This window comes from Camelus dromedarius, chromosome 31, assembly GCF_036321535.1.
Source record: "Camelus dromedarius isolate mCamDro1 chromosome 31, mCamDro1.pat, whole genome shotgun sequence".
Lineage (NCBI taxonomy): Eukaryota > Metazoa > Chordata > Mammalia > Artiodactyla > Camelidae > Camelus > Camelus dromedarius.
The window spans coordinates 10,134,998-10,162,825 of NC_087466.1; the positions used below are offsets into that span (position 1 = coordinate 10,134,998).

The 27,828-nt window shown below is 45.3% G+C and overlaps 1 protein-coding gene across 2 annotated transcripts in view; it reads left to right on the top strand.

Annotated features, from left to right (window-relative positions):
• The first annotated feature begins 813 nt into the window (after window positions 1-813).
• The window catches only part of MYO1H (myosin IH), a 34,740-nt gene continuing 7,725 nt past the window's right edge, over window positions 814-27,828 (top strand). The window contains exons 1-20 of one of the 2 annotated variants that reach the window (XM_064481144.1): window positions 814-969; window positions 3,543-3,658; window positions 4,941-5,139; window positions 6,006-6,086; window positions 8,346-8,525; window positions 9,519-9,617; window positions 10,529-10,642; window positions 10,975-11,046; window positions 11,733-11,852; window positions 12,810-12,877; window positions 13,311-13,416; window positions 13,883-13,963; window positions 14,704-14,795; window positions 16,616-16,710; window positions 19,273-19,319; window positions 21,056-21,136; window positions 21,816-21,921; window positions 22,500-22,617; window positions 25,427-25,540; window positions 26,538-26,614. In XM_064481144.1, coding sequence (XP_064337214.1) covers window positions 844-969; window positions 3,543-3,658; window positions 4,941-5,139; window positions 6,006-6,086; window positions 8,346-8,525; window positions 9,519-9,617; window positions 10,529-10,642; window positions 10,975-11,046; window positions 11,733-11,852; window positions 12,810-12,877; window positions 13,311-13,416; window positions 13,883-13,963; window positions 14,704-14,795; window positions 16,616-16,710; window positions 19,273-19,319; window positions 21,056-21,136; window positions 21,816-21,921; window positions 22,500-22,617; window positions 25,427-25,540; window positions 26,538-26,614 — 2,092 coding nt within the window. In that variant the 5' untranslated portion in view covers window positions 814-843. The remainder of the gene's footprint in view (window positions 970-3,542; window positions 3,659-4,940; window positions 5,140-6,005; window positions 6,087-8,345; window positions 8,526-9,518; window positions 9,618-10,528; window positions 10,643-10,974; window positions 11,047-11,732; window positions 11,853-12,809; window positions 12,878-13,310; window positions 13,417-13,882; window positions 13,964-14,703; window positions 14,796-16,615; window positions 16,711-19,272; window positions 19,320-21,055; window positions 21,137-21,815; window positions 21,922-22,499; window positions 22,618-25,426; window positions 25,541-26,537; window positions 26,615-27,828) is intronic. The other variant, XM_064481145.1, reaches the window with a different exon arrangement.

Here is a 27,828-nt window from a genome sequence, read left to right on the forward strand (position 1 = left end):
CAGTAGTTCCGCAGTCCCTCCGCACACCCTCCAGCCTCCACATACCTGCACCCTGCAGAGCTGTTTCCTGTGGCCCTCCCAATTCAGACAGGGCAGCACCAGCTCTCCCTCCCAGCAGTGATCTGACTCCCTTTGCTCATCTGTCCTGCTGCCTGGTGATCATGGACCAGCTCCGGTCCTAGTATCCCAGCAAGATTCTCCACCATCCTGTGGGCTGCAACCAACCTCCTCCAAGGAGGTCTGAAGCCCAGCCTTTGGGAGGAGAGCCTCCAAGTTTGCCCTTCCTTGCAATACCCCTCTGTAACAAGAAACTCTCTCTGACCAAACTTGTCATCACTCACCTGGGAATTATATGGCACCTTTAGACAACTAACATTCAGTGAGTACGTGATGGTCAGGAAAGTGGGCTGTGGGACCAGGCAATCTATCCTGGCTCTGTCTTTTAGCAGGTCTTAGACACATTTTACAACCTGTGTGTCCTCAATTTTCTCACCTGTAGAATGGGCATCATAACAGCACTCCGTAGGGTCAGAATAAGGACGGACAGAGATAATACATGACAACATTTAGTGTAGTGCCCAACACAGTAAATGCTCAGTTCCCGGCAGCAGCTGCTGTTAATATTGTTATTGCTTTTACCATCATTCCTTGTAGCCCTAACCAGATCACAAATGCTTAATGAAGAGCGCATAGTTCAATCTCCACTCTGCTATCCCCCAGGGTTCAGGATCCTGCTAGTTCCCTATTAGACGAGCAATAAAAATTACAGAATAACTGAGTTGCTGAGGAATGTTCTGTTTCCTGTAGAAAGAAGAAGTGAGGCGGAAGCAAATTCGTCTGCACATGGAAGGCGCGCTGACCGCCCGGGACAAGGTGGGGGTGCAGGATTTTGTGCTGCTGGATGCCTACACCAGCGAATCTGCTTTTCTGGACAATCTTCGCAAGCGTTTCAGCGAGAACCTCATCTATGTAACGTAACCCATTTCTCAGCTGTTTTTTTTTAGAGTGGTGGTTCCCATCTTGTCGTCAGCCTTGGTGATCGTGAACAGTGTCACTCTCATTAAATTAACCTTGAAAGGGAGGTGTCGAGGGACCACTGTCGGGGCACTGTGATCCTTTTTATTAAGACCTTTGTGACTGCCAGGGACAGACCCAACTTAAGTCGGCCTAAGCCCCAAGAGTCACTGCACTGACCTATGTTAACTTTAGGGGCCAGAAATAGATCTAGGGTCTCGGATGCTGTCTTAAGGACTCTTTCCCGTCCCTCTGCTTTCTTTTGTATCCGTTTCCTTCTGGGGCAGCCTCTCTTCATGGTGGCAAGATGGCAGCCAGCAGAACCAGGCTGGTGTGTTATCCTCTTAGAGCTGCTACTGAGTGGGGAGAGAGTCCTCCTGGAGACCGGACCTTGGCTGGCTCTGATTGGCCCGTCTTGGGTCATGTGCCTGTCTCTGAACCAATCCCCATAGGTAGGAACGAAGAATATTCTGATTGGCCAGAGTATTCCCCAGCCCCCTTCTGGAGGTGAAGGGTGTGGCCAGTGCCCCCTGACCACTTGATATGGTCTGGGAGCTAGAGAAGTTTCCTCAGAGGAATCTGTTGGAAGAAGGCGGACTTGATGGCAGGCAGGCAAAAATAAGAGATGTGCACCACATCCCAGAATTCTTCAAGGGTCAAGATTGCAGCCCTTTACCAGAACTCTGCCCAGGTTGGTCTTGTTGCTTCCGGTGGTCATGTTTAACATTAGGTTCTCCATTTATCACCCCAGTTTGTTTTTTTGTTTGTTTGTTTTCATTTTTAAATTTTTTCCTGTCTTTATTCTTTTTTTCTATATATATATATTTTTTTTTTTTAATTGAAGTATAGTCTGTTTACAATGTTGTGTCAATTTTTGGTGTACAGCACAGTGCTTCAGTCATACATGAACACGCATATATTCGTTTTCATATTCTTTTTCACCATAAATTACAGTAAGATATTGAAAATAGTTCCCTGTGCTATGCAGTATGAACTTGTTGTTTATTTACTTTATATATATTAACCCCACTCTGGCTTGATTGGTCTATTTTCAGGTAAATTCCTCTAAGGGTACACTCCACAGTGTTTGTGTGTGTGTATGGAGGGGGTGTTATTAAATTTATTTAATTTTATTAACTTTTGCTAAGAGTAAATGGGGTGATCAGAAGCAGTTTACAAATATTAAAAAATAAAAAATGTTTGTCTGGTAGTTATTTTGTTTTGTAATGGTACCCGTGACGTAGTCTGCATGTGGAAACTGAGGTTACCACGGGAAATAAAGTGCTTCTGAGATTACATACTTGTCCTCGTGGGAATAGGTTTCAAGGATACATTGATTTATGTGTAAGCAGAGGAGAAATAGTATGGTTTGGTGAAGTACAAGTTGGGTGACAGGATCATCGGGAATAAACAAAATGTTTCCAATTTGAACAGATAAATTTCAGAAACTTACGTTCTACCCTGGAAGATTTCTACCAATTGGAGCAATGTGGAATTTTAGTCGAAATACTCGTCTGTGTTTCGGTTCTCTGTTCGTCCTATACGTTAGAAACAACAGTTGGAAAGATTGGAGCATAATTTAATGTAGGGCTGAGTACTACCGCCAGCCTTTGAGACGCTGAAATGAAAAGGAACAACAAACTCAGAATCTGAAAATACCAGATGTATTTTTAAGGGAGCCTAAATATTTATTTTTTTTGTAAGAGCTTAGAACTTTTATTCATGAGTGTATTCCAAGAAGCTTTACATGAGCGGTTATATTACAAATACAAGTACTTCAAACACTTGAATATCAACAGAATCCAACACTGAGATCTAGGGAAATACCTGCCAGTATTTTGCCAGTGTTTTCCCAGTTTTAGGTGGCGGGGGTGTACACGCGCTCTGCGTTCCCTCAGTCACCGGAAGGACCTTTGTGAAACACGAATCAGTCAGATGGTGGTGTCCCCCACATAAAGCTTTCCCTTTTACATAACAGTTCAGGGCAGGTGTTTCATTTCAGGAGCAGGAATGTTGTCTCCAATATCCATTGCATTTGGAAGGAACCCCCAATTCTTGACCCCCTGCATGATCTCAACTCATCCCCTCTGCAGCATCCTCACTACCGTCTGCCATTCTCTCCTCCCTCACTGGCCTCCAGTGCAGAGGCAGCCTGCTACACCTGTCCCCTCAGCCTGAGATGCCCTTCCTGCCCACTCTCATGACTCACTCCTCACCCTTCAAGTCTCAGCTCAAAGAAGCCTCCCAAAGCCCACAAGCTAAGGGGGCCTCCCTTCATCGCTCACTCACTCATTACCCCACTTAACATCTTTCTTAACACACTAAGTGAGGCAGCCTCGATCCCTTGGTTGGTTGTCTGTCCACCCATGCCATGTAGGTTCCATGACAGCGGACTCCCACCTGTCTTATGTATCGTGTTACAGCCCCAGCACTGGATGAACACGTGGGGATCATAGCATATGACGGTCTTTCGCTGTAGCCATTTGCACCCCGGAATTCCTCACTGGTGCTTTGGTCCATTCCTCTAGACATATATTGGGACCCTCCTTGTGTCTGTGAACCCATACCAGGAGCTTGGAATCTACACTGTGAGCCAGATGGAACTTTATCAAGGGGTCAATTTCTTTGAACTGCCACCACATGTGTAAGTAGCACTCATGGGGTCAGCAATAGGAGTATTTTTCTCTTTCTGCCTCTCATTTTTTTCCCTCTCTCCCTCCTCCCCACGCACCTACCACCCTCCCACTCACCCACCCATCCATTCATCTACCCATCTGTACACCCACCCACCCACCCACCCATCCATCCATCCATCCATCCATCCACTCATCCATCCATCCACCTACCCATCTGTCTGCATCCTTGATGCATGCTCGTTAGGTTCTGTACCTCACTTAAACTGCTGCCTTCTTCTGAAATAAGTCTTTCAACACAGTGGGAAAACATCAGCAGATCATTATCAAATCTCAGTTTAAATGTGATGAAAAGTAGAATCTTTGTATGGCTGCTGAGAAATCTAAGAGTGGCTAGAGAGGTGTCTTTTCTGGGAAGTGGATTGCTATAGTGCCATCTACTGGTGCCTGAATATCGTGGCCGCTGAGGAGAATGCCCATTGGTAGGAACTTAACCAGGGTTGCAGATCCATTCTGCAATTTCCTGCCTACTCTGTGTGTGTCTCAGGCTTTGCTGAATTCCCCAGCTCCTCTCGCTGGTTGACTTCTGGGCTAATATTTAGATTCTCCCTTCATTTTTCTTGGTGACTCCTATTCCACCTCCCAGGGCATTTATAAACCCTTCTGCATCACCACCACCAGGGATTTCTGAAATACTCAGCTTTCAAACTCAGCAAGATGCTAAGATTATACCCTTGGGAGACCTTCATGCTTTGGTTTCTAATCTTGTAGCTAAAGCCCTTATAATAGTTTTACCTCTTGTCCTAAAGCGGAAAGTTTTAAAATCTTTTTGGTTTCCTGTCTCTACACTCCTAGTACTTTGAAGGAAAGGAAACATGAGATCTTATATCTATTGAATTATTTAATATTTAGACAAGATGTTATTTCCACCTATAATTAATAGACCATCCCTTGGGGATGTAATTTAGTATCTAGCTTATTCGTATAAGAAATGTTGATAGATTTTTACAGATGGGTAAATTTTGAAAAATATTTTTCATTCCTGCTTAAATTCTTTACCTCTTCTACTATTAGAGTTTTGATATCTAGTACCCTCCGTGTGTGCTCAGTCAGTGAGTGGGTCGTGGTGGAGGTTCGACACCTGTCTGAGCTCAGGGTCTTGTGCCACAGTCTGGATATGGCTTCCTGGAGGCAGCGTACTTTGTCATTCCGCACTGGTGGGAGTCGGAGCCAAGTGAAGTAGCATCACAGCCACTTCCCACTTCTTCCGTTTCTGCCTTGCTTCCTCCCCAGCTACGCCGTGGCTGACAACGCTTACCGCATGATGTGCTCCGAGCTAAACAACCACTTCATCCTCATTTCTGGGGAGAGCGGGGCGGGGAAGACGGAAGCCTCCAAGAAGATTCTCCAGTATTTTGCAGTCACCTGCCCAATGACCGAGTCACTACAAATAGCCCGTGACAGATTACTGCTCTCCAATCCAGTGCTGGAGGTAAGCGGTCTTTGAAGACCTAGGGCAGGGAGTTCCAGGGAGGTCCGTAAGGAAGAAGAATTTTCTGGGAGTTAAGAAGAGGGGTCTCATGGGCAGTATTGGGGTTAAGGGCGTGACCTTGAAGTCCAACAGTCATGGATGCTAACCCCAAGGCAGCCACGCACCAGCAAACTTCCACAAGTCACTCCGGATCCCGGAGCGTGTTTCCCACCCTGTGGAGTGAGTTGACTCATAATACCTCCCTCTTAGGAAGTTTTGAGGATTCAACGAAATGAATGCATAAAAAGCACATAGCAGATTTAGTAAGCACCAAAATAACGCTCTATTATTTATTAATGTTTTTACTATTTAAAGTCGTTTTGATGATCATTTCTACGGTGGTAATTCATTGACTTGTGAGATGATTTTGAACAAGTGCCATTCTCCTGTGTTTCTGTCGTCCTTTGTGTAAAAGTTCTTTATGATTGAAAAGAATTTTCCCAGTAGACCTTCAGGCTGAACGATTTACCTCTTTTATATAAGGAAGGGCCTGATGCTGGGGGCCGTCAGGGGTGCCTTCTAGAACAGCCAGGGCCTCGGGTCCAGTCTACCTCTCCTTAGGCTGTTTCTAATGTATTCCTAGATTTGATTCTAGGGAGAAGCCATTTTTCCCTTTTCTCTGGGTCCAACCCCAGTATTTGGCATCAGATCTTCCATAGTGTCCCCTTCTTAGAAGACACAGTGCGGCTTTCATTCTTGGCTGTCCCTTCCCTCCTCCATTTTCACGATAAGCAAGTCATTTAGGGTCGGGAATCTGATGAGCACGGTAAGCTTAAATGACAGAGAATGACAGTCTGGCTCAGCCTCCCCTCTCTCTGTATTCCAAGGCTTTCGGAAATGCCAAAACCCTCCGGAATGACAACTCCAGCAGATTTGGAAAATACATGGACATACAGTTTGACTTTAAGGTACACTGAAATTCCTATCTCTGGTTCATGGGGACCCCTGAACGTGCCAGCAATGGAAACCCAACCCAAGGCACTGTAAGTGGGGGAGGAAGGGCATTTATTGGATCAAACAGTTTAAAAAAAAAAATCCAAGATCAGTGCTAGTTTTACGAAATGCAAATAAAGACCATGATGAGATACCATTTGATACCTTCTCCACGGGCAGGAAGTAAGTCTGGTGAAGTTGTGGGTCATTAGAATCTCTTAGCGTCACTGGTGGGACGTACATTGGTGCAACCCATTTGGAAAACAATAAATCACCTTGTGGCGTTGAAATCACATAATCTAAGGTGGAGCCATTCCACTCCTGGAGACATTCCTACAGCTGCGCAGGCACGCCCACACCAGCAGTGCTCACGATGGTGAAGGGACTGGTAAGACGTGCCGTGCGCCAGTGGGACGCCATTTCTTACCAAGCTTGAAAACATTCGAAAGTAAACAATACGCTGCTAAGGCGTACATAATTACATGGCGTGGATTCACAAACTTATTTGGATAGGACCAGATAGTAAGTATTTTAGGATTCATGGACCATACAACTCAACTCTGCTGTTTTAGCATGAAAGTAGCCCGAGACAGTACACGATGAATGAGTGTGGTGTGTTGTACACAGAATTCAAGTGGGACTCAGGCAAGTGGGAAGGGTAGACCCAGTTCTCAAAGACATAATTCCAAGTGACAGTGACACCGAGGCTGGAGAGCAGTAGTCGGCTGAGCATTGAGTGTAATGAGGATGAACTGGCTCAGGGTTTCCCAGAGGCTGGAACTCCTGGTGGCGTGTGTGCATACACTTCAATAAAAAATTTGATAGCGATACATATTTTTGAACTTTTGTTGAAATCCAGCACATACTGGAAAGGACACAAACCATGAGTAGAGAAGAATATGTTTTTACATATGGACTTTCCGTGTAACCACCACTCAGATCAAGATATAAACATTTCTAGCACCTAGAAACTTCTACCTTTCTGTGACAAGGCCCCCCCCCCCCCCGTTCCCTGAGGTGATCACTGTTCTGATTTCTATAATCACAGATGCATTTTGCTGGTTCTTGAACTTCATATAAACGGCATAATACACTTGTTCTATTTTTGTGTCTGGCTTCTTTCAATCAACATGTCTATGAGGTTCAACCACGTTGTTGCATGTCACCCTTGTTCATTTTGCTTGTTTTGTTTTTTAAGTACCGTCGGTTACAGTGTGTCAATCTCTGGTGTACAGCACAATCTCCCAGTCATGCATACACGTGCATGTATTCATTTGTGTATTCGCACTTGTCCGTTTTTTGACTGAAGGACTTTTATCACCATTTATCTCATCCTGTGATGGACAGTTGGGTTGTTTCCAATTTGGGGCTATTGTAAATAATGCTCTGAACATCCTTACATTTTTTTGGGAGACCTAAGCACTCATGTATGTTGGGTATGTAACCCAGAAGTGGCATGGCTGCGTTCTTACCGGCAATGTTATGATAATTGATGGCAGTTCCAGTTTCTCCACACTCTTGCCAACATTTGGTGTTGCCAGTCCTTTTCATTTTAAGAATTCTGGTGGGAAATAGTGGCTTCTCACTGTACTTGAAATTTGTATCTCCCCGATTTTTAATGATGTTTTGCTCATCGTTCACTTAAAGACTCTCTTGTGTGTTAAAAACTTTTGCCCATTTTCCATTGGGTTGTCTATTTTTCTCTTATTGATTTGCTAGTGTTCTGTATATGTCCTGGAACACATATCCTTTAATGGATACGTTATTTAACAATAATTAAGACTGTGGTATTGACACAAGAATATTAACTAAGAGGCTCATGGACCAGAATAGTCTAGAAAGACAGCCTCCCCACCATATATGGTCACCTGACTTCTGACCAAAGCACCACTGTGATTCAATATCAGTAGGATTAGCTTTCCAATTAATGGTACTGATCAACTGGAAACCCATGTGGGTAGAGATCTTTGGCTCCAATCACTCCATGTGTAAACATTAAATAATGATGGATCACAGTCCAGAATGCAGACGGTAAAACAATCGTGCTTCTAGACAAAAACGTAGAAAATATTTTCATGACTTTGGAGTAGATAAAAATCTTTCCAAATGGAATCCACAAAACACTCATCCTTGAAGATTGGACTGGACCCAAATTCAGAATTTGGAAGATACCCCAGGAAGAGAGCGGCTGGATTACTGTCGCCTTTGCCATATTTTTTTGTTCTCTTTTGAAGGGCATTCCCGTAGGAGGGTGTATCATCAGTTACTTGATAGAAAAGTCTCGAGTCGTCCATCAAAATCACGGTGAGCGGAATTTCCACATCTTCTACCAGCTGCTGGAGGGCGGAGAGGAGGAGCGCCTTGCCTACCTGGGACTTGAGCGAGACCCCCAGCTGTATAAGTACCTCTCTCAGGTTGGAAGGACGAGCACCTGGCTCTGCTGGCTCTTTGGCGGGGGTTTGCGGGGGATCAGGCGTGCTTGTGGGGGGCCTGTATCATCTTGGTAAAGTAACCAGTAGCAAGGCGAGTGGTTCTCAGGCCTGGCTGAAATTAGAATCGCCCAAGGAGTTTTTTTTTAATTAATTAATTTTTAAATTGAAGTTCAGTCTGTTACAGTGTGTCAGTTTCTGGTGTACAGCATAATGTCCCAGTCGTGTGTGTGTGTGTGTGTGTGTGTGTGTATTCATTTTCATATTCTTTTTCATTAAAGTCTATTACAAGATATTGAATATAGTTCCCTGTGCTATACAGAAGAAATTTGTTTTTTTTATCTATTTTTATATATAGTGCTTAACATTTGCTAAGTCTCAAACTCCCAAAGTATCCCTTCCCACCCCCTTACCCCTAGTTACCGTAAGATTGTTTACTATGTCTGTGAGTCTGTTTCCATTTTATAGATAAGTTCATTAGTGTCCTCTTTTTACTTCTTCCTTCCTTCCTTTCTTTCTTTCTAGATTCCACATATGAGTGATATCATAAGGTATTTTTCTTTCTCTTTCTGGCTTACTTCACTTAGAATGATGATCTCTAGGTCCATCCATGTTGCTGCAAATGGCATGATTTCATTCTTTTTTATGGCTGAGTAGTATTCCATTGTACAAATATACCACAACTTATTGAGCATAGGCGTATGAGAAAATGCTCGGTATCACTAATTATCAGAGAAATGCAAATAAAAAATCCCAGATTTTTAAACAAAATTCCAAATAAATTTGAAAAAATCAGCATGTGGCAAGTAGTCAGGTGCTAGACAGTTAGAACAAAATTCATTTTTTCACAGTTCAGAACGCTGAAGAACTAGCTTTCTCATGCTTGTAAAGAAAACCATTTTGATTTCGGAATAGGTGTTTACACACCTAACTGTCCTTATAAAAATGCCATTAAGCGATCCGATTCTGTGTTAACAGGGTCATTGTGCCAAAGAGCCATCTATTAACGATAAGAACAACTGGAAAACTGTTTCCAATGCCTTTTCCATCATCGATTTTACTGAAGATGATCTTGAGGTATGGGCCCTGAGGGTGGAACTGCCAGTAGTCAGGTCTGAGCTTGAGGAAACCATCCTGGTTTCTTGGTGAGTGCAGAGTTGGGTTGCCAGATTCCGCAAATAAAAATACAGGACACCAAGGTACATTTCCATTTCAGATAAACACTAACTTTTTAGTAGAAGTGTGTCCCAGCATTGCACGGGACAAACTTAACACTAAAAGAGTAGACATTTGCTTATTTGAAAGTCACCTGTGAACTGGGCATTCTGCATTTTATCTGGCAACCCTAAATTGTCCCAGTGTTGTGTGACAGCAAGTGTCATGTTTCCTCTTCCCTTGAAACCCAGTCTCAAATATTCAGTCACCTAGAATTATAGGAATATCATTTATTGATGCTTCTGTATTGGAACAAACTGGACCAAACTGTAGGATTGATAAACATTTTGCTTTGGTATCTTTTTGTCTTTGGGGAGTGGGATCGTTCAACCACTGACCTTTCAAGGACCAGAATATAATATCTGGGGCCATGGTACTTGAACGTTAAATGGTTTATTGGCAGGGGGCAGGGGAAGATGGGAAGATAGCAAAATAGCAGTGTCTTGTGCTGGAGGCTGAGTGAAGCATCTTCCCGGCCTCCACCGAGGCTCCTTCCCCCTTCCCTTAGTATCTGAAGTGGCTAAGAGCAGGGAGGGGATAGCTCGGTGGTAGAGCACATGCTTAGCCTGCACGAGGTTCTGGATTCAATCCCCAGTCCCTCTGTTAAAAATTAAGTAGCCGAATTCTGGGGAAGGAGGAAACCCCATTCTGTGAACTCAGGGCTGGAATTCGGGAGGGGCGGTTCCCCTTGGGTATCTCCTCTGATGACATTTATCAATTAGGCGGCCGCCGTCTTCTCTCCCCGCCCTCCTCACCACTTCCCACGTTCCTAGAATCTCTTTGGAATTATTGCCAGTGTCCTGCACCTGGGGAACATTTGTTTTCAAGAGAACGAGCAAGGCTGCGCCACCATACCAGACACCCACGAGATCAAATGGATCGCCAAGGTGATGGATGGACCACTTCAGAAGAGGGTGGGGGGTTGCTCTTACCGAGGTGGAGAGGTGAGGGAGTGGAGGGGGCACTGGATGCCCGCGCCCCAAGTGGCGAACATCACATTCTCCCAGCTGACACTGGTGAGGGGGTTTAAAGCACATGGGGGTGGGCGAGGGAGTGGGTAAAAGCCAGTTGGTCCAAAGACTGAATGTGGGCTGTTTTGCATTAAAGCATGGTTAGCAGTCAGGGCAGATAAGTCAGGGCCTGGAAACTCCACAGACTCTTTATAAGCTAGCAAGTGACGTTGGGTCCCTGAGTGACATTTTGATTTCTGCTTATTCAGCTCCTAGGGGTCCGCCCATGGGTCCTTCTGGAAGCTCTCACCCATAGAAAGATTGAAGCCAAAACAGAGGAGGTAAAAATGGCTCTGGGTGGAAATGTGCCCCCCCTTCCTCTCCACCCACCACTGCTGCCAGCAGGATGGTGGCCCTTGGAGGGGCCAAACCCCTGAGTCCTGCCCACCCGGTCCTGCGTGGTCCAGCTTCTACCAGAGCCTCCTGCCTTAACCTCCCCATCCCCCAACGTCACGCCTTCCTGAGCACGCCACTCCTCACACTCGCCCTGCCTTCCCTCCGTGGGGTCTTTGCACCTGCTGTTCCGCCTGCTGGAACACCCTTCCCTATGCTTCATGTAGTTAAGTCCTCCTCATCCCTCAGTTCCCAGGGATCACTTCTTCCAAGAGCCTTCCCTGCTCACCCCACCTCTGCCCTCAAGCACCATCTGTATCTCCTTATGTAGCATTTGTGACTCTCAGCTTGAGAGCAACACGACTCTTCTTTGTGTGACTTGTCGAATGTGCCCCGCCAACAAATGTGAGCCCCCAAAGGCTGGAACAGTTTGCCTCAGTCGTGGCTGTATCTCAGCCGCCCCGCACACTGCCTGGCACTCAGGAAGTAGCTGCTGCATGAACAGCACAGGCGGGAGGGACATCTTCCCACAGCAAGTATCCTTCCCGTGTCATCATTAAAGGCGAGCTTGCAAACTCAGGGAGCTTTTTTTATTTTTTAACCTCTATAATGATACACCCATCATCCTTCTCAGGTGATATGCCCGTTGACGCTAGAACTCTCTGCCTACGCTAGGGACGCGATGGCAAAGGCTGTTTACGGACGAACATTTACTTGGCTGGTCAACAAAATCAATTCCTCCCTAGTGAACAAGGTTGGTCCACGCATAATTGAGTGCCTTGCTCTCACTAACATGTAATGTTTTATAACCAACATCATTACTCTAAAGAATTTGTGAGAATGGACTGTAAGCTCCTGGTGGGCAGGGATGGTGTCCTTTCCTGTGTACATGTCCAGCGTCTAGCGCACAGCTGGCTCACAGAGATGCCCGCTGAATGATCTCTGCCGTGTGTCCGCAAGTGTGGGATGCACACTGTTTGAAATACACCAGGTGGCTTTAAGTGTAAGCAGAAACTGCTCATTGTAACAGCAGTAGATTTTAACGTGTGTAAGAAAAAACCTGACGACTCCTTTAAACTCACCGTAAGGTCATGTTTCCTTTTTAAGTGGAAGTATTTAAATAAGAAGGGGGGTTTACTCGAAGCTGGAAATTAAGAAAATGATATGAAGACATGGGGTACATGGATGTGGTGAGACTCTTGGGCGTCAGATCTGGAGATACTGACTCAGGACATCATACAGAAGGTTAAATTGTGTCTCTTTAAAAAAGAAATAGGCATAATCTCTATAAATGGCCATCCTTGCCTGACAGAGCTTGGTCCTCTGTTTAAAATGATCCCTAAAGTACACGTCTTCTCTCCTGGGTAACCCTCTCTTCCTGCTGTCCGTAGATTTCTTTCTCTCTCTGTCTTTTTGCATTGAACATGGGCTTGGGAGGCTGAGGAGGGCTGAAAGCAAGGAAGGGAATCAGAAGAGGAAGGTCTCACTGCTTGGGTGACGGATACAGAAGCTGGGATGGGGTCTGGGGGCGCTGCAGGCAGGAGGAGCAGGCTGGGAAAATTATTTCTGCTCCAAGGTCCTTCTGTGAGCCGTCGTTGGAGAGAGAAGGCACGAACTTTATAGCCAAGTCCCACTTTGAGGGCCGCTGCCAGGTTTTGAGTGTCATGGATTAAACAACCTAACGATTAATGGGGTGTGTTACTTTGACTAGGATTTCCCTGGGGAAACTGTGATCGGATTGCTGGATATCTATGGATTTGAAGTCTTCGACAAGAATGGGTGAGTTTGTCATTACCCACTGGTCCTCCGAGCCTCTTTAAGGTCTGAGTCTGGTTTACGGCATCTCTGATGTTATTGGAATTCATTTTCCTATTCCTAGAAATCTCTAGGTTTGCATAGCCCCTACTTCATAGATTTTTCTAGCAGTAGAAAAACCATAAAAAATGCAAATGTCTTTTAGCTTTGACTCTTCTCATCAATTTATTAAATTATTGATTATTAAGGGCTTGGGTTTGTCTGCATCCTTAAAAATAAGTAAATTTAAAAAAAGATTTAAGAAACACATCAACTAAATGCAATATGTGGACCTTGTTTGGATCCTAATTTAAATAAACTAATAGTTTTTTTTTATTATGAGACAATCAAAAAAAAAAGTAAATGCAATTGTTTTTAACTCAGTCTACTCACATACTTAAATCTTTTGCATCTCTAGTTTTGAACAGTTCTGTATAAATTACTGCAATGAGAAACTCCAGCAGCTATTAATTGAGAGAACCCTAAAAGCAGAGCAGGCAGAATACGAAACGGAAGGCATAGAGGTAAATATTTCAATGTTTTCTCTTCATTTGATTTCTTAACCTAGCAAAAGACGTTTACTGGAGAACTGTTTTTTTTGGAGATTTTTCCTAATTCGTATTAAGAATTGTTTTTCACTCCTTCTCTGCTTATTTCCTGGGAAATTATTTGGATATTCAGCAAATATTCTTCATAATGTTAGAGATAAAAATCAGATTTGGAACACAAAAGTTGGAAAATCAATGTAAATCAATCAATCATCCATTTAAAAACTGGAAAATAATCTAAAGGAAATGTATTACCAAAAGGGAAAGAGCCAGGGAGGGATAAATTAGGAGTTTGGGATTAACAGATACACATTACTGTATATAAAATAGATAAACAACAAGGACCTACTGTAGAGTACAGGGAACTGAAAGAAAAAAAAAAAAAAGAAGTTTGCTCACCTGACTCCTTCTTGGAGAATTCCTTCCCTCTTTGTCATTTTAGTGGGAGCCAATTCAGTATTTCAACAACAAGATCATCTGTGACTTGGTAGAAGAGAGACACAGAGGAATCATTTCCATTCTGGTGAGAAAATTGATACTGACTTGGAGCCTATTCAGTGTGTCTACAACACATGGGAGAACTTTTTCCCAGGCTTACAAAGGGTTAAGAATTTGCAGGTACTAACTACTATATAGAAAATAAATAAACAACAAGTTTATATTGTATAGCACAGGGAAGTAGATTCAATCTCTTGTAGTCACCCATAGTGAAAAAGAATATGAAAAGGAATATATGCATGTATATGTATGACTGAAACATTGTGCTGTGCACCAGAAATTGACACAACGTTGTAAACTGACTATACTTCAATTAAAAAGAAAAGAATGCAAAAATTAATAAACAAACAAACAAACAAACAGAGAGTGGAAGCCCCTGGATTATTAAAGAGTGAATCAGAAAGCATAGAAATACCCTCTGTAGGGTTAAGTTGGTTAAGACTGGTTATGAGACAATGAAGTTGAGCGTTTAAGCTGGTCCAGGAAGCTGCGAAGTGTCCCCAGGAAGGCTTTGGAAGTAGGCATTAGGTGGGTGGGAGAGTTGACTTCATGGGATTTGTAGTCCATCTGGTTCCAAGGTTCCCTGATGAGATCCGAGAAGCGTAAGCGATGGATTACCCCCTCTCCCCTTGAAAAGCTCACCCGAACTTGTGTGAGATGGTGCATTTTAGTCCAGTGCCTTCTGCCGCAGCTGGTGAGAGCGTTTAAACTTGGAATTGATGGACTGTGGGGCTGTGAACTGAGACTTCTCTTTCTGTGTTGAAGGATGAAGAGTGTATTCGTCCTGGTCCTGCTACAGACTTGAGTTTCCTGGAGAGATTGGAAGAGAAGGTGGGCAAACACGCACACTTCCAAACGTAGGTATCTCGCTTGCCAGGCTGTGGTCACTGTACAGTTGACCTTTGAACAACACGGGTTTGAGAACTGCACAGGTCCACTTATAACCAGATTTTTTTTTGTTTCAATAGTAAATACCACAGTACCACATGATCCCATCCCCTGTGGGTTGAATCCACAACTATGAGCCATATACAAATTTTTGACGACGTGGAGGTTGGTGCCTCTAACCCCCATGTTGTGCAAGGGTCAACTGTATATCCATTTTCTTGGGTATGCGGGCAGTGCTCTCCGAGAGCACAGCTGCTGCTTTGTACGTAGACATATCATTATGACACGCCACCTGCACACCTTTTGTTGGTAGAAGTCAAGCTCAAGCAACTTCCAAGTAGAATTTTTAAAAAATTTGTATCTTTACTCATCATCATTTCATTTTTGGACGTGTCCACATGCATGAAATAGTCTTTTTTTAAAAAAAAAATTCAGGTATAGAATACATGCAGTGAGGTGTGTAGATCTGAATTATACAACCAGATGAATGATTATATTTGTGTCTACCCACATCACCACACAGAGGAAGCCACAGGGCATTGACAGCATCCCAGGAAATCAACTAGAAATTGACCTTAGTCTTTGAGACGAGGAAGAGAGAATTTAAGAGCATGTGCTCTGGAGTCACAGAGACCTGGTTTTGAGTCCCAGCTCAGCCACGTATTACACACGTGACTTTGGGCATCAGGGTTCCTGAATTTGCGTTTTGTCTTCTACACGATGGGGATATTCACATACCTGCCCTACAGCACTGTAAACGACTACGTAAATCACCTGTTGCAGCTTCTGGCCATCGCAAAGATTCAGTCAGTGGTAATGGCTTTATCAAACCTGTTGTAGAATATTGAAGGGATAAGTAGACGGAATCGGGTAAGTATACGGATCAAGAAGGGAAAAGTAGATTGTAATAGCTTCCCAAATGGAATAATATATGGCCATGAGGATGAACAATCCACAATACATGCAATGATGTAGGTAATGTCATCAAGAGGAATTAGACACAAGAGAGTACTTATCGTGTGATTCCGTATCTGTAAAGTATAACACCGGGTGAAAACAGCCTATTCGGCAAGAAGTCAGGCTGTCCCTGGAGATGGCTCCAGGTGGCGGGTTCTCAGACACTAGTGACGTTCTGTTTCTTGATCTGGTGCTAGTCACACAGGTGTGTTCAGTTTGCAGAAACTCAGTGAAATGTGCACGCAGGATGTGGGTGCTATCAATACATGTGTGTACATATAGATACGAAAAAAAGTTACAAGAAAGTATGAATTACCAGAATCTGAAAAACGATGTTTCATGAGTATTTTAGTCTCTCCACATCATAAAAATGTGAAGTAGTAAAACTGGGTTTGAGGCATCACCCAGAAAAGTGGAAGTCACTTCACTGTAGAAATGAATGTGTTTCTTTGGCTCATGTATTTTTTTTTTTAAATCCTCCCTGCTTATGAGAAGGAAGGATCTAATTTTAGACAGACCTTGGTCTGTAGTCAGCTGAAATAGGTGGCAAGGTTTTGCTAAGCAACTGTTTGCTTTTAAATTTTTTTTAAATGAGGCTTTTAAAAATGTTTATTTTTTTTTATTTTTTGGAGGGGGAGAAAATTAGGTTTATTTATTTACTTATTATTTTAGTGGAGGTACCCAGGATCGAACCCAGGACCTCAGGTGTGCCAAGCACACACTCTACCACTGAGCTATACTCTCCCTGACTCTTTGCTTTGTATATTGTTGGTGCTTTGCGTTGCAGTGAAGTAGGAAGGTTCAGTGTGTGTCTGTTTCTGTCCTGCTATAGCCGGAAGCTGGCGGGTCCCAAGGGCCGGAAGAGGATTGGCTGGATGGAGTTCCGGCTCTTCCACTATGCAGGGGAGGTCACATACTGCACCAAGGGTGAGTGTCTATGGGGGGGCCGGGGGAGGCAGGTCACAGGTCACAGCCATGCAGGTGCCCCCGCCTCCCCTGAAGAAATGCTGCACATATATCTCAAACGTCCCCCAGCCCTGCATACAAACATGCCATTTAAAAGTCTTCTGAAATTTTTATTTATTACTTTCACATATAACCACTTTATTGAGATAATGTATATACCATTTATTTCACCTTTTTAACATTCCCAATTCCACTATCCAGTGTTTAGTATATTCACTGTGCAGCCATCACCACAGTCCATTTTAGAACCCCCAAAGAAACCCTTTACTCATTAGCAGTCACGCCCCCATTTCCCCCCCCCCCCCCCGTCTCCCCTCAGCCCTAGGCAACCCACCAATCTATGTTCTGTCTCTATTTCTAGGGAAATAGATTTCCCTATTCTGGACATTTCATAGAAATGGAATCACACAATGTGTGGGCTTTTGTGTCTGGCGTAATGTTTTCAAAGTTCATACACACACACACACACACACACACACACACATCTGAACAACACATACACATCTGCATAACACAGATTGCTATTCTGTGTTCTCTCTTTTGCACTTTTCATTTAACGGGTATCGGCGGTCGTTTGGATTCATTGAGCAGTTACTCTGGGCCAGGCAGTCCCGAATGCTTCACCTCTGTTGCTCCTTTAAACCTCACACAACCCTGTGAGGTGAGTAGCACTGTTACCCGCCCACCCTACTTTTAATCTATGAGGCGCTGAGCTCAGAGAAGTTAAGGAACTTGCCCAAGGTCACACCGCTAGTAAGTGGCGGAGCTGGAGGTCAGACCCAGACCTCTTGCCTCCAGACCTGCATTCGCTCCCCATAGCAGCAAACAGACTCCACCTCGTTTCATACGGAAATCTCCAGGCACTCCCCATGGGGCTGCCCTGTCATCTGTTTGATGGACTCCAGTTGTTTCCAACTCTGTCTCTAGTAAACACGGCTGTGTTTGACGTCTTTGTCTATTTCGCTTGGCCGGTTTGTGCACATTATACACACACGGTAAGTTCCCATGGCATTGCTACGATAAAGGGTCTATCAGAAGTTAGTTTTGACCACTTCTGGATATGTACCCAAAAGAACTGGAGGTAGGAACACAAACAGGCATTTGTACACCTATGTACATAGGAGCATTATTCACAAAAACCAAAAGGTGGAAGCCACCAAGTGTCTATCAGTGGATGAATGGATAAACAAAATGTGCTCATACATACAACGGAATGTTATGCAGGCTTAAAAAAGGGCAGGGGATTTTGACACCTGCTACGACGTGGATGGACCTTGAAGACATTATGCTACGTGAAATAAGCCAGACACAAAAGGACTAATACAGTAGTAGGACTTCACCTACTTGAGGTGTGTAGTCAAAGTCATAGAGACAAAGTAGAAGAGTGGTTATCAGGGGCTTCAGGGAACAGGAGATGGGGAATCCGTGGTTCACGGGCACAGAGTTTCCCCTGGGGAAAATGAAAAGAGTTCTGGGCATGGATAGTGCTGATGGCCGCACAACAGTGTGAGCTCACTTAATGCCACTGAGCTGTAAACTTAAAAACAGTTAAACTAGAGGGGAGAGTATAGCTCAGTGGTAGAGCACATACTTAGTATGCACAAGGTCCTGGGTTCGATCCCCAGTACCTCCATTTTAAAAAAATAAGTTAAAAGGAGACTAAGTAATTAAAATGGTAAATTTTATGTTATGTATGTTCTGCTACAATAAAAATGGTAGCCTTTATAACTCCAAATTGTCCTCTAAAAAGGACAGTTGCATCTTCGGCTTTTTTGATGCGTATCTTTTTTTTTCCCTTGATGCTTGACTTCTTTAGCTGGTTTTAACTTTGTAATGCTATTTAGCTGCTGATTTATTTATCAACTGACTCGGTTTTAAGCGAGCATTTATAAGCCAAGTTTTAAAAGGAAAGAAATGGAAATGACGTATCTTCCTTTGTGCAAAGATGCCATCAGGTACCACCAGCCCTGCTGCTTGTTTGATTTGTCTCAGTAGTGGCGGTGCTTTTCTCAACCATCTACATCGTCTCACCTGGCCACCCTTGGAACTCAGCTCCCTCCCCGTTGTTTCAACATCTTTCCTTATCTGCGTCATTCTTTCCTAGGACACATGCACAATACGTAAAGGCTCTCCATGCCTGTGACAGCTCTTCGGGGTTTAGAAAGTAGGGTGTAAGCCATAAAATCAGTTCTGAGGACTTGATTCTCAACTAGGGGTGGGGTTACCCCCCAGGGACATCTGGCAATGTCTAGAGACATATTTGGTTGTCACAGCTGAGAAGGGTACCACTCGCATATGGTGGGTGGAGACCAGGGATGCTGCTAAGCACCCTTACAATGAGCAGGACTGCCCTCCCCCGCAGGGAATGGCCCAGCCCCAGATGTCAGCACTGCCGAGGCTGAGGAACTCTGATCTCATCCTCAGAGGCTATTTTTTAGGATTTCCTTCTGCTATCAGTTGCAATGGAGTCGTGCATTTAGGCAAAGCCATTGATTGAGAAATTTTTTATTCCATGTTTTACAGGATTCTTGGAAAAAAACAATGATCTCCTCTACAGACATCTGAAAGAAGTAAGTCTGAAACTTAACTATATGTATCTCTGATGGTTATAAGACAGTCACCCCATGTCACTGATTTGGGGGTAGGTTTGGCCTGGATTCTTCTCTTCGATGCGTTATGTGAGAACTCCAGCTTGTCACGGCTGGAACAGACATTTAAGATCATCTGTATGAACCCTTGACTCAGCAGACCCACTCGGGGCTGGAGGGAGGGTACAGCTCAAGTGGTAGAGCGCTTGCTTAGCATGCACGAGGTCCTGGGTTCAGTCCCCAGTGACTCCTCAATAAATAAACAAATAAATAAAAAAAACCCTAATTACCTCCTCCCCATTTAAGATTTTTTTTTCATTGTGGCAAGATAGACATACATAACAAAGTTTTCCATGTCGGTCATTTGTAAGCGTACAGTTCAGTCGTGTCAAGTACCTCCCCTTGAGTATTTGCACAGTCCACCTCCAGAACTCTTTTCATCTTGCAAAACTGAGACTCTGTCCCCATTAAACCCTAACGCCCTTATTTCCCTGCCCCCCAGCCCCCGGCAGCCACCATTCTACTTTCTATATGAATTTCAGTACTCTGGGTACTTACATAGGTGGAATTACACAGTGTTTGTCTTTTTTGTGTCTTTTGGTTTATTTCACTTAGCGTGTTGTCCTCAGGGCTCATCCATGTTGCTGCGTGTGTCTGAATTTCCTTCCTTTTTAAGGCTGAATAATCCTCTAGTGTATGGATATAAGGAAAAAGATTTTAGTGTCAAATTACGTTTTTTTTAAAACGTAGATTATTTTGAAAATATAAGCACAGGAGGAAAACGCAGAGGATACAAAAGCTGGTGTTCTTATGTCACCAAGTCCCTCTCCTGAGAGCCAGCTGCTCTAACCAGCAGCTGTTGTTGTGTATCCTCCCAGGGCTGGTACAGACCAGGATGTATGTGTGTGTGTGTGTGTGTGTGTGTGTGTCCCATTTTCTTTTCTCTTCACACAATAATAACACCCTATGCATGTGGTCCTGCATCTTGCTTTTTTTGACCTAACACCAGATCTTGGAGATCATTCTTAAAAAGCTGGTTTATCCTGTAGAAGCTGGGCTGGACTGGAACACTTATTGCTTCACTTGTCAGGGGAAAAATCATCAGATGGCTTCCCCACGTAGACAGTGGATACAGTACAGATATTCCTCAACTTACAACAGGTTACGTCCCAATAAACCCATCGTAAATTGAAAATATCATACATTGAATATGCATTGACTACACTTAACCTACTGAACATCAGAGCTTAGCCTAGCCCAACTTAAAGATGCTCAGGGAACTTACATTAACCTAGAGCTGGGCACCTAACACAAAGCCTATTTTATAGGAAAGTGTGGAGTATCTTGTGTAATTGAATACCCTACCAAAAGTGAAAAACAGAATGGTAGTGAGTGTCGCGGTGGATCGCCCTCATGACTGAGTGGCTAAGAGGCCTGCTTTGCTGGCCCAGGAAGAGGTCAAAACCCAACATTCGAAGCGTGGTTCCTACTGAATGCGTATCACTCTCACACCATGGTAAAGCCACATCGTTGTAAGTCGGGGGCTGTCTGTATCTGAACATTTCCCTCCGCATTTGGTTGTGTTTTTCCCCTCTTCTTCTTCAAGTGCTCCCAAGGCAGGTGGCTCCGGTCCGTCGTGTGCCCTTAGGTTAATGTTCCCAGAGACCCTCTTAGTGATTTCTGAAGCAGCAAATGTGCTCATTGCTCTTTTCCTACAGGTGTTGTGCAGGTCCAAAAACCGAATCCTGAAGGAATGCTTCCTGGTGGCTGAGCTAGAAAACCGGAGAAGGCCGCCAACAGTGAGTCGGGAAGTGCCTGTGTGAAATTGGAAAGGTGGCAAAAATCACCCGGGGGGGGGGGGGGCAGTGGCTTTAGTTACGTGTACTTTTTCAGCCGTCCTCTCCTTTTTCTGGAAGTATCATCCTCTAACAGGTTCTACTAAATATATACTTTTCAAAGTTAGACACCAGTGTGTTCATCTGCAGACATTCACTGAGCACCTGCTGTGTGTCAGGCACTGTGCTGGGCACAGGGGAATCTAGCAATAACAAAACAGGGTTCCTGCCCTCACGGGCCTTACAAGCTAGTGGGGATGGTACAGGAAGATACCATCAAATAAAGAAGTTACAGTAGCACGAGTGTCATAAAGGAAACTTGATGACAAGGAAACAGGAAGGTGGTGGAGGGTGACTGGCTCAGCGGCGATGTTGGCTCCTATGAGGTGCTCACTGCATATTCACTGAGTGAGAGAAGCATCCTGGAAAGATGTTTGGGCAACCTTGGCTTAACCGGACTGAGCCTGGGCTTCTCAGGCCCGGCCATCCAAAGCCTTCTCTGTTTGGGCAAAACAGTTCATGAGAGGTGAACAAGTAGAAGAGTCAGTCTGTCAAGAGTTTGGGTCTGAAGGGCCAGAGTCCAGTCTTCTCTGTATTAATGGGGAGCAGCACCATCTGCGTAGCTCATTCTCTCTCCCTGCAGGTGGGGACGCAGTTTAAAAACAGTCTGAGCAGCCTTCTGGAAATTCTCATCTCTAAGGAACCTTCTTACATCCGTTGCATCAAGCCCAACGAGAGGAAGGAACCCAGTGAGTTGTGAATCGTTCTGAACCCTGAGCTCAGGGAATTGAGGGTGGGAGGGAAACCAAGATGGCAGTGGGTTAAAATCCTAAAACCCACCACAGGCTTGCTCCTTGTCCTCTGTTTTAAGTAACAGATTAGTGAGCAGTCTTCCAAGACGGTCTGTGACTTGGGTGTTTTCTAAGCATGTGCCATGGTCTCATAACAAAGTCATACAGTCAAAGGCTGACAGAAGCCAGGCAGGAAGAGCAAAGAGTATAACAGCCTGGGTGTAAGGCAATAGGGAATGGAGGGGACTGTGGCGAACGGGAGAGGGCGCACCTTGTCTAAAAGGGCAATACTCCTCCCTTCCGGCCAGTTGTTGCCATGTGGACTCTAGGCCCAGAATGGCCAGATCTCATAGTTTTTCGAGAGAAACCAGAAATACAGATTTTCCAGTAAAATCCCCCCATTAAAAGACACACCACTAGGACCTAAGAAACACGTCTGTGGCCATCTGGTCCAGAGATCGTCAGCTTGCAGCCTCTGGTCCGCCTCGGTTGAAACAGGGTCCTTTACCATCACTCTTCCTTCTGTGTTTCCCAAGGCAAGTTCGACGACTTCCTCATACGGCATCAGGTCAAGTACCTGGGGCTGATGGAGCACCTGAGGGTGAGGCGGGCCGGCTTTGCGTACCGACGGAAGTACGAGCATTTCTTGCAGAGGTAGAGTTTGTTCTGCTGATCTGAAGCCAGTGCAGCGAGTGCGAGGCTCTGGGTGTGGCGATGAATAAAAGGCCGTCCCCCGGGGGACTCAGTTTGGTTTTTAACTGCTGTAGCTCTGACGGTGATAAACACTGACGTTTCAGAGAACAAGAAATTGACTCAGTTTACCCTTCCTTTCACTGAGCCTGCTACTTCTTGGAACCCAGGAAGCTTGCAAGGCGCAGTGCACAGACCTGCCACCAGGGGGCAGGCGTGGGCAGTGCTCCGGGTAAGCAGCTTTTGAAATACAACCATCTCCCCGCCACCATGCACGTGCTTTCTATAACTGTAAGGTTGTATTTCAAAAGAAGCCTAATGTTAAGTTAAACTATCAAATCGCTGATAATCAGCCATGGGGTTGATTAACAGTCCGTCCATTGCGTGGTTATACGGCGTGTTGTGTATCCGCTCCTCTGTTGATGGCCGTTTGGGTTGTTTCCATTATTTGGCTGTTATGACCTGCGCTGCAGGGAACAGTCAGGTTCAAGTTTTAGTGGGTCTGTATGTGTTCACGTCTTTGGGCACACACCTCAGAGTAGATTACTGGGTCAGAGGATAACTCAGCGTCTAACTGAGGAATGGCCAGGCTATTTGCCAAGTTTTGAGGGGGAGGGAGTAGGGGGACCCTCCTTTACATACCATTTTTGCTTATCAGCTAGCTGTCACTCATTCACGCTTCTCATCCGTTTTTCTGAATCTGACCTCAGGTGAGGATGGCAGGAAGTAGCAGCCACTGCCCACCGCACCCTCCAAATACACACACACTTGAGGTTCCCATCTCGCTGCAGGTTTTTGAACTTCATACATCTTTTTTCTACTCTGCCGCTCTCGGGGGCTTGTGTGTTCTTTCTGTGAATCCTAGTGAGCACTTGCTGTGTACCAGCACCGTCTGAGGTGCTGGGTGACAGCAGAGACCAGGACGGACCCCGTCCCTGCCTGCATGGGGTTTACTTTCTAGTGAGGGAGGCTGGCAGTAACAAGGAGATACAGGAGGTCAGGTGGGGGTACATTCCTTGAAGGAGAATGAATCTGGGTTGGGGAAACAATGATCTGGGAGCGCCTCTCCAAGTGAGGAAGGGAGCCGAGAGGGTATTTGGGGGCAGCCACCCAGGCAGGAGAGCCTGGAGGTGGCAACTGGGCAGCCTGAGGACCAGCTAGAAGGCTGGAATGGATGCAGGCCCGTGGCCCAGAGGGGAGACAGGAAAGGTCCCTGGGAGTGGGCTAGAGATGACTGAATGTGTGCAGCCTACAGGGCACTGCTTCCAGAGTTGAAAAGGATAGAAGTTACTAGTCCCGTCACCTGCAGGCATTTAAGGCATCTTCCCACTCCTGTGTAGACAGCCTTGATGCTATGTGCTAGTGATGGGTGTGGACCACACAGGTGGGAGCAGGGCCTGAGGCCGTACTGCGTTCCCTGGGGTTGGCATGCGTCTGTGCCCTTGTGTGTGTGGAAAGACAGAGGCGGGTACTCAGGGAGGAACAAGTGACACCGAACGCCTGTCTTAGTTCAGGCTGCTGTAACGCAGCACCATTATTAACAACGGAAGTTTATTCTTCACAGTCTTGGAGGCTGGAAATCTGCGATCAGGAGGCCAGCACAGTCAGGTTCTGATGAGAGCCCTCTTCTGGGTGGCACGCTGCTGTCTTCTGATCACACCCTCTCATGGTGGAAAGAAGGCACAGGAGCTCCCTGGGGGCTCTTGTAAGGGCACTGATCCCAACCACAAGGGCTCCACCCTCCTGACCTAATCACCTCCCAAAGGCCCCGCCTCCTAATACCATCAGGGGTTAGGATTTTTCTACATGTGAATTTTGGAAGAGAAGGACACAAACATTCAGTTCATTGCAATGCCCTTAATGGATCTGCTCATAAAGTATACAGTTCCAGGAAAATTGTTCTCCTAACAGTTTAAAAATTGATTTTGAAATAATACAAACCATGTAACAATCTTAAAGGGAAGCAGCACACTAAGAAATCTGTAGCTAACATTTTTTTGAAGTCTCGGACTGTGCCAGACACTCTCCACCAAATGATCTCATTTCAACCTCGTGACCACCCCACAAGGGGGTCCTGTCATCATTCACACTGTAAAGTGAGGAGGTGAAGTGGCTTGTCCAGCCCCTGAGCTGGGCTCCAACACAAGCGGTGTGGTTCCGGGCCAGCGTCTTCAGTTGCCTTGGTCCACAGGCACTTCTGAATTCCGCATTCACTTTTTCTATTATAGTACAGACATCATGGTTATATTTATTGTAACCACATATGAGAAAAACCACATATTCAGCATTGTATACTGAATCGGGTTTTTAAGTCAACGCTGGGTCCAGAATTACCCTTAAAGAATCTCTCCTCACTCACCAAGCGTGGTACCTTTTCTTCCCATGCTGGAACACATTTGTTTATACATTCACTTGCCCGCTGATGGACGTTTGGGTGGCTTCCACCTTTTGTCTGTTATAAATAATGATGCTCTGAATGTTCACGTATAAGCTTTTGCATGGATGTGTTTTCATGTCTGTTGCGTATATACCTAGGCGTGGAACTGAGTTTCTTGGGTAGAGTGTCTGGTGACGTTACTGTTCTATGAAGATAAGGTCAAACGTCACCCCCTATTGGAACAGTTTCTCTTTTTTCTTTCTTGTCGAGTGTATGTTGTTACATTCCAGGAAGTTGGTGTGATGAGTGGCTGGCATGCCCAGCGGAGCGCGGCCGACCTCCAGGGGAGCTAGTGTAAGGTCTGCGGCTTTCTAGGCGTGCGTCTGCTCTCCCTAGGTACAAGTCCTTGTGCCCAGACACCTGGCCGCGCTGGCACGGGCCTCCAGCAGAGGGTGTAGAGCGGCTGATCAAGTACATTGGCTACAAACCCGAGGAGTATAAACTCGGGAGGTAAGTGGCAGGGAAACTGCTGTCAGAATGTTTTGAGCATCAGTCCGTGTCCATCTTGAGCCTGGAGAGTCATTCTTCAGGAGTTTACATAAATTTATTAGCAGATACTTCTGTCCGCTCAATTTCAATGCAGCTCTGTAAAGAAAATTTTCTGTGTGTCTCCTCCACTCTCAACACTTCACTCACACTCAGAACACTCCATCACACTTCGGACACCAGCTGGGTGTCCCACAATTAAACTCACTTCTGACACCATCTACCTGGAAATAGTGTCAGGGGTGTATCTGTCCCCCGTCCGTAATCTTAGATGAGAAAGTGGGTTCACGCGGAGCGATGCGCTGCTGCCCCCCAGTGGCTGCCCTTGGAAGTTTCCCTCAAAGGCTGGGACAAGCAATATGAGATCAATATTTATAGTTTATTTTTGCTGGTTGATGGGATCTTCTCTTAAACGTAGACCCATATTCTTTATCCTCACTTTTTAAAGCCCAGGGAAGTAACTTTGGTTTAAGATGGAGTATTTATTTCCCAGGACTGCATAACGAATTAACCACAGAACGGCTGGTTTAAAACAATGGGAATTTATTTTCTCACGGTTCTGGAGGCTGGGAGGCCAAAATCTAGGTGTCTAGTAGGGCTATGCTCCCCGAGAAGTATCTCTGGGAAGATCCTTCCTTGCTTCTTCCAGCTTCTAGTGGCTCCTGACATCCCTTAGCTTGTGGTAGCATCATTGCAGTCACTGCCTCCGTCTCCCTGTGGTCTTCTCCCCTGTGTGTCTTTTTCTCTTTCTTACAGGAACACTCTCATGGGATGTAGGGTCCACCCTAATTCAGTATGATTCCATCTCAATCCTTACCTTCGTTATGTCTGCAAAGACCCTAATTCTGAGGATCTAAGTGGACGTGAATTTGGTGGTGGGGCGGGGGAGGGGACACTATCCCACCCACTACAGATGGTAACTGATCAGTTAATAATTAAGACTTTTTTTTTCCACTTCTAGAACCAAAATATTCATTCGCTTTCCCAGAACTCTGTTTGCTACTGAAGATGCCTTTGAATTTAGTAAACACCAATTAGGTACGTTTTTGTTTGTTTGTTTTTCTGCCCTGATTTCATTAGAATGTGAAATGAACAAGCTTAGCTTAGGAAGCATTTTAAACATGGGTGTTTGACATAACGTTGGAAGCATCAGTGGTAAAGTGTGTGCTTAGCATGTACAAGGTCCTGGGTTCAATCCCCAGTAAAAAAAAAAAATAAAAAAAAAAAAGGGAAGCACTTGCTTTGGAAAGCCAGAACAAGATACAGGATTATAAAATACAGGGGAATTTATGCCTTCGTGGGTATTTGGAGGGCTGTCATGGATGCTCGTGGAACCTTAAACACTGCAGTTCTGCCCCATTTCTAATTTGGATCCAACTCTCTTGTGCTGCATCAGGACCTAAACCCGCAAAGTTCATCTTTCATTTAAATGAAGGTTTTTAAAAGCTTCATTTGTATAAGTCTCTGATGTTGGAAGGTGGAGCTGCAAAGCCCACAGCCAGGATGTGTGTTGTGAATGGTAAATGAGAAAAGTTAGATGGGAGGAAAGTGTAAAAAATCAAGAATCAAAACTACGGGGGCACAGAGGCTTCTTCCCCCACCGAGCTCTCAACTGGCCTGTTGAGACCAGCTCTGCTTGAGTAATCTGAGCGCTTGCTGTGTGCCAGGTGGCTTCTGAGGCCTTTGCACTCATGATCTCATGGTATACATGTGGGGATGCTAAGGCCCAGAGATGTTGGTAACTGGCTGAAGGCCACACAGCTCGGAAGCAGCAGAGCTGGGGTTTGAGCCTGTGTCAGCCTGGCTTCAGGGCTGAAGCTCATAACCACTGTGCTTGGCGGTCTCAGCTTTTGACCCCTCTGGCAGCAGCTAGCAGTCACCAGGATCTGGCTCATGGGTGGGCGCTGAACACGGGGGGCCCTGAGTCAGCATTTCTACCCAGCTCCCAGGGGATGTGCAGGACCCTGGAGGAGCTTAGCCTGTGGTGGGCCCCCATCACTGTGTGGAGGAGGCACATGGAGAACAGAGCAGCTACAGGGTGGGTGTGTGTGTGGTCCTCAGCCCTGCGCTCATGCTCCTGCTTAGCAGTTGCGTGGTTGCTTCGTGCCCAGCCAGTCTTCACCGCCTGGGTCTGCGATCCGCTTTGTAAAACGTGCTGGCCGGGCGGTGGGGTAAAGATGCAATACAATGCCAAGCACAGAACCAGGGACCAGCGAGCCCTCTGAATGGTGGCTCTGTTCCTTCCCTGGGGG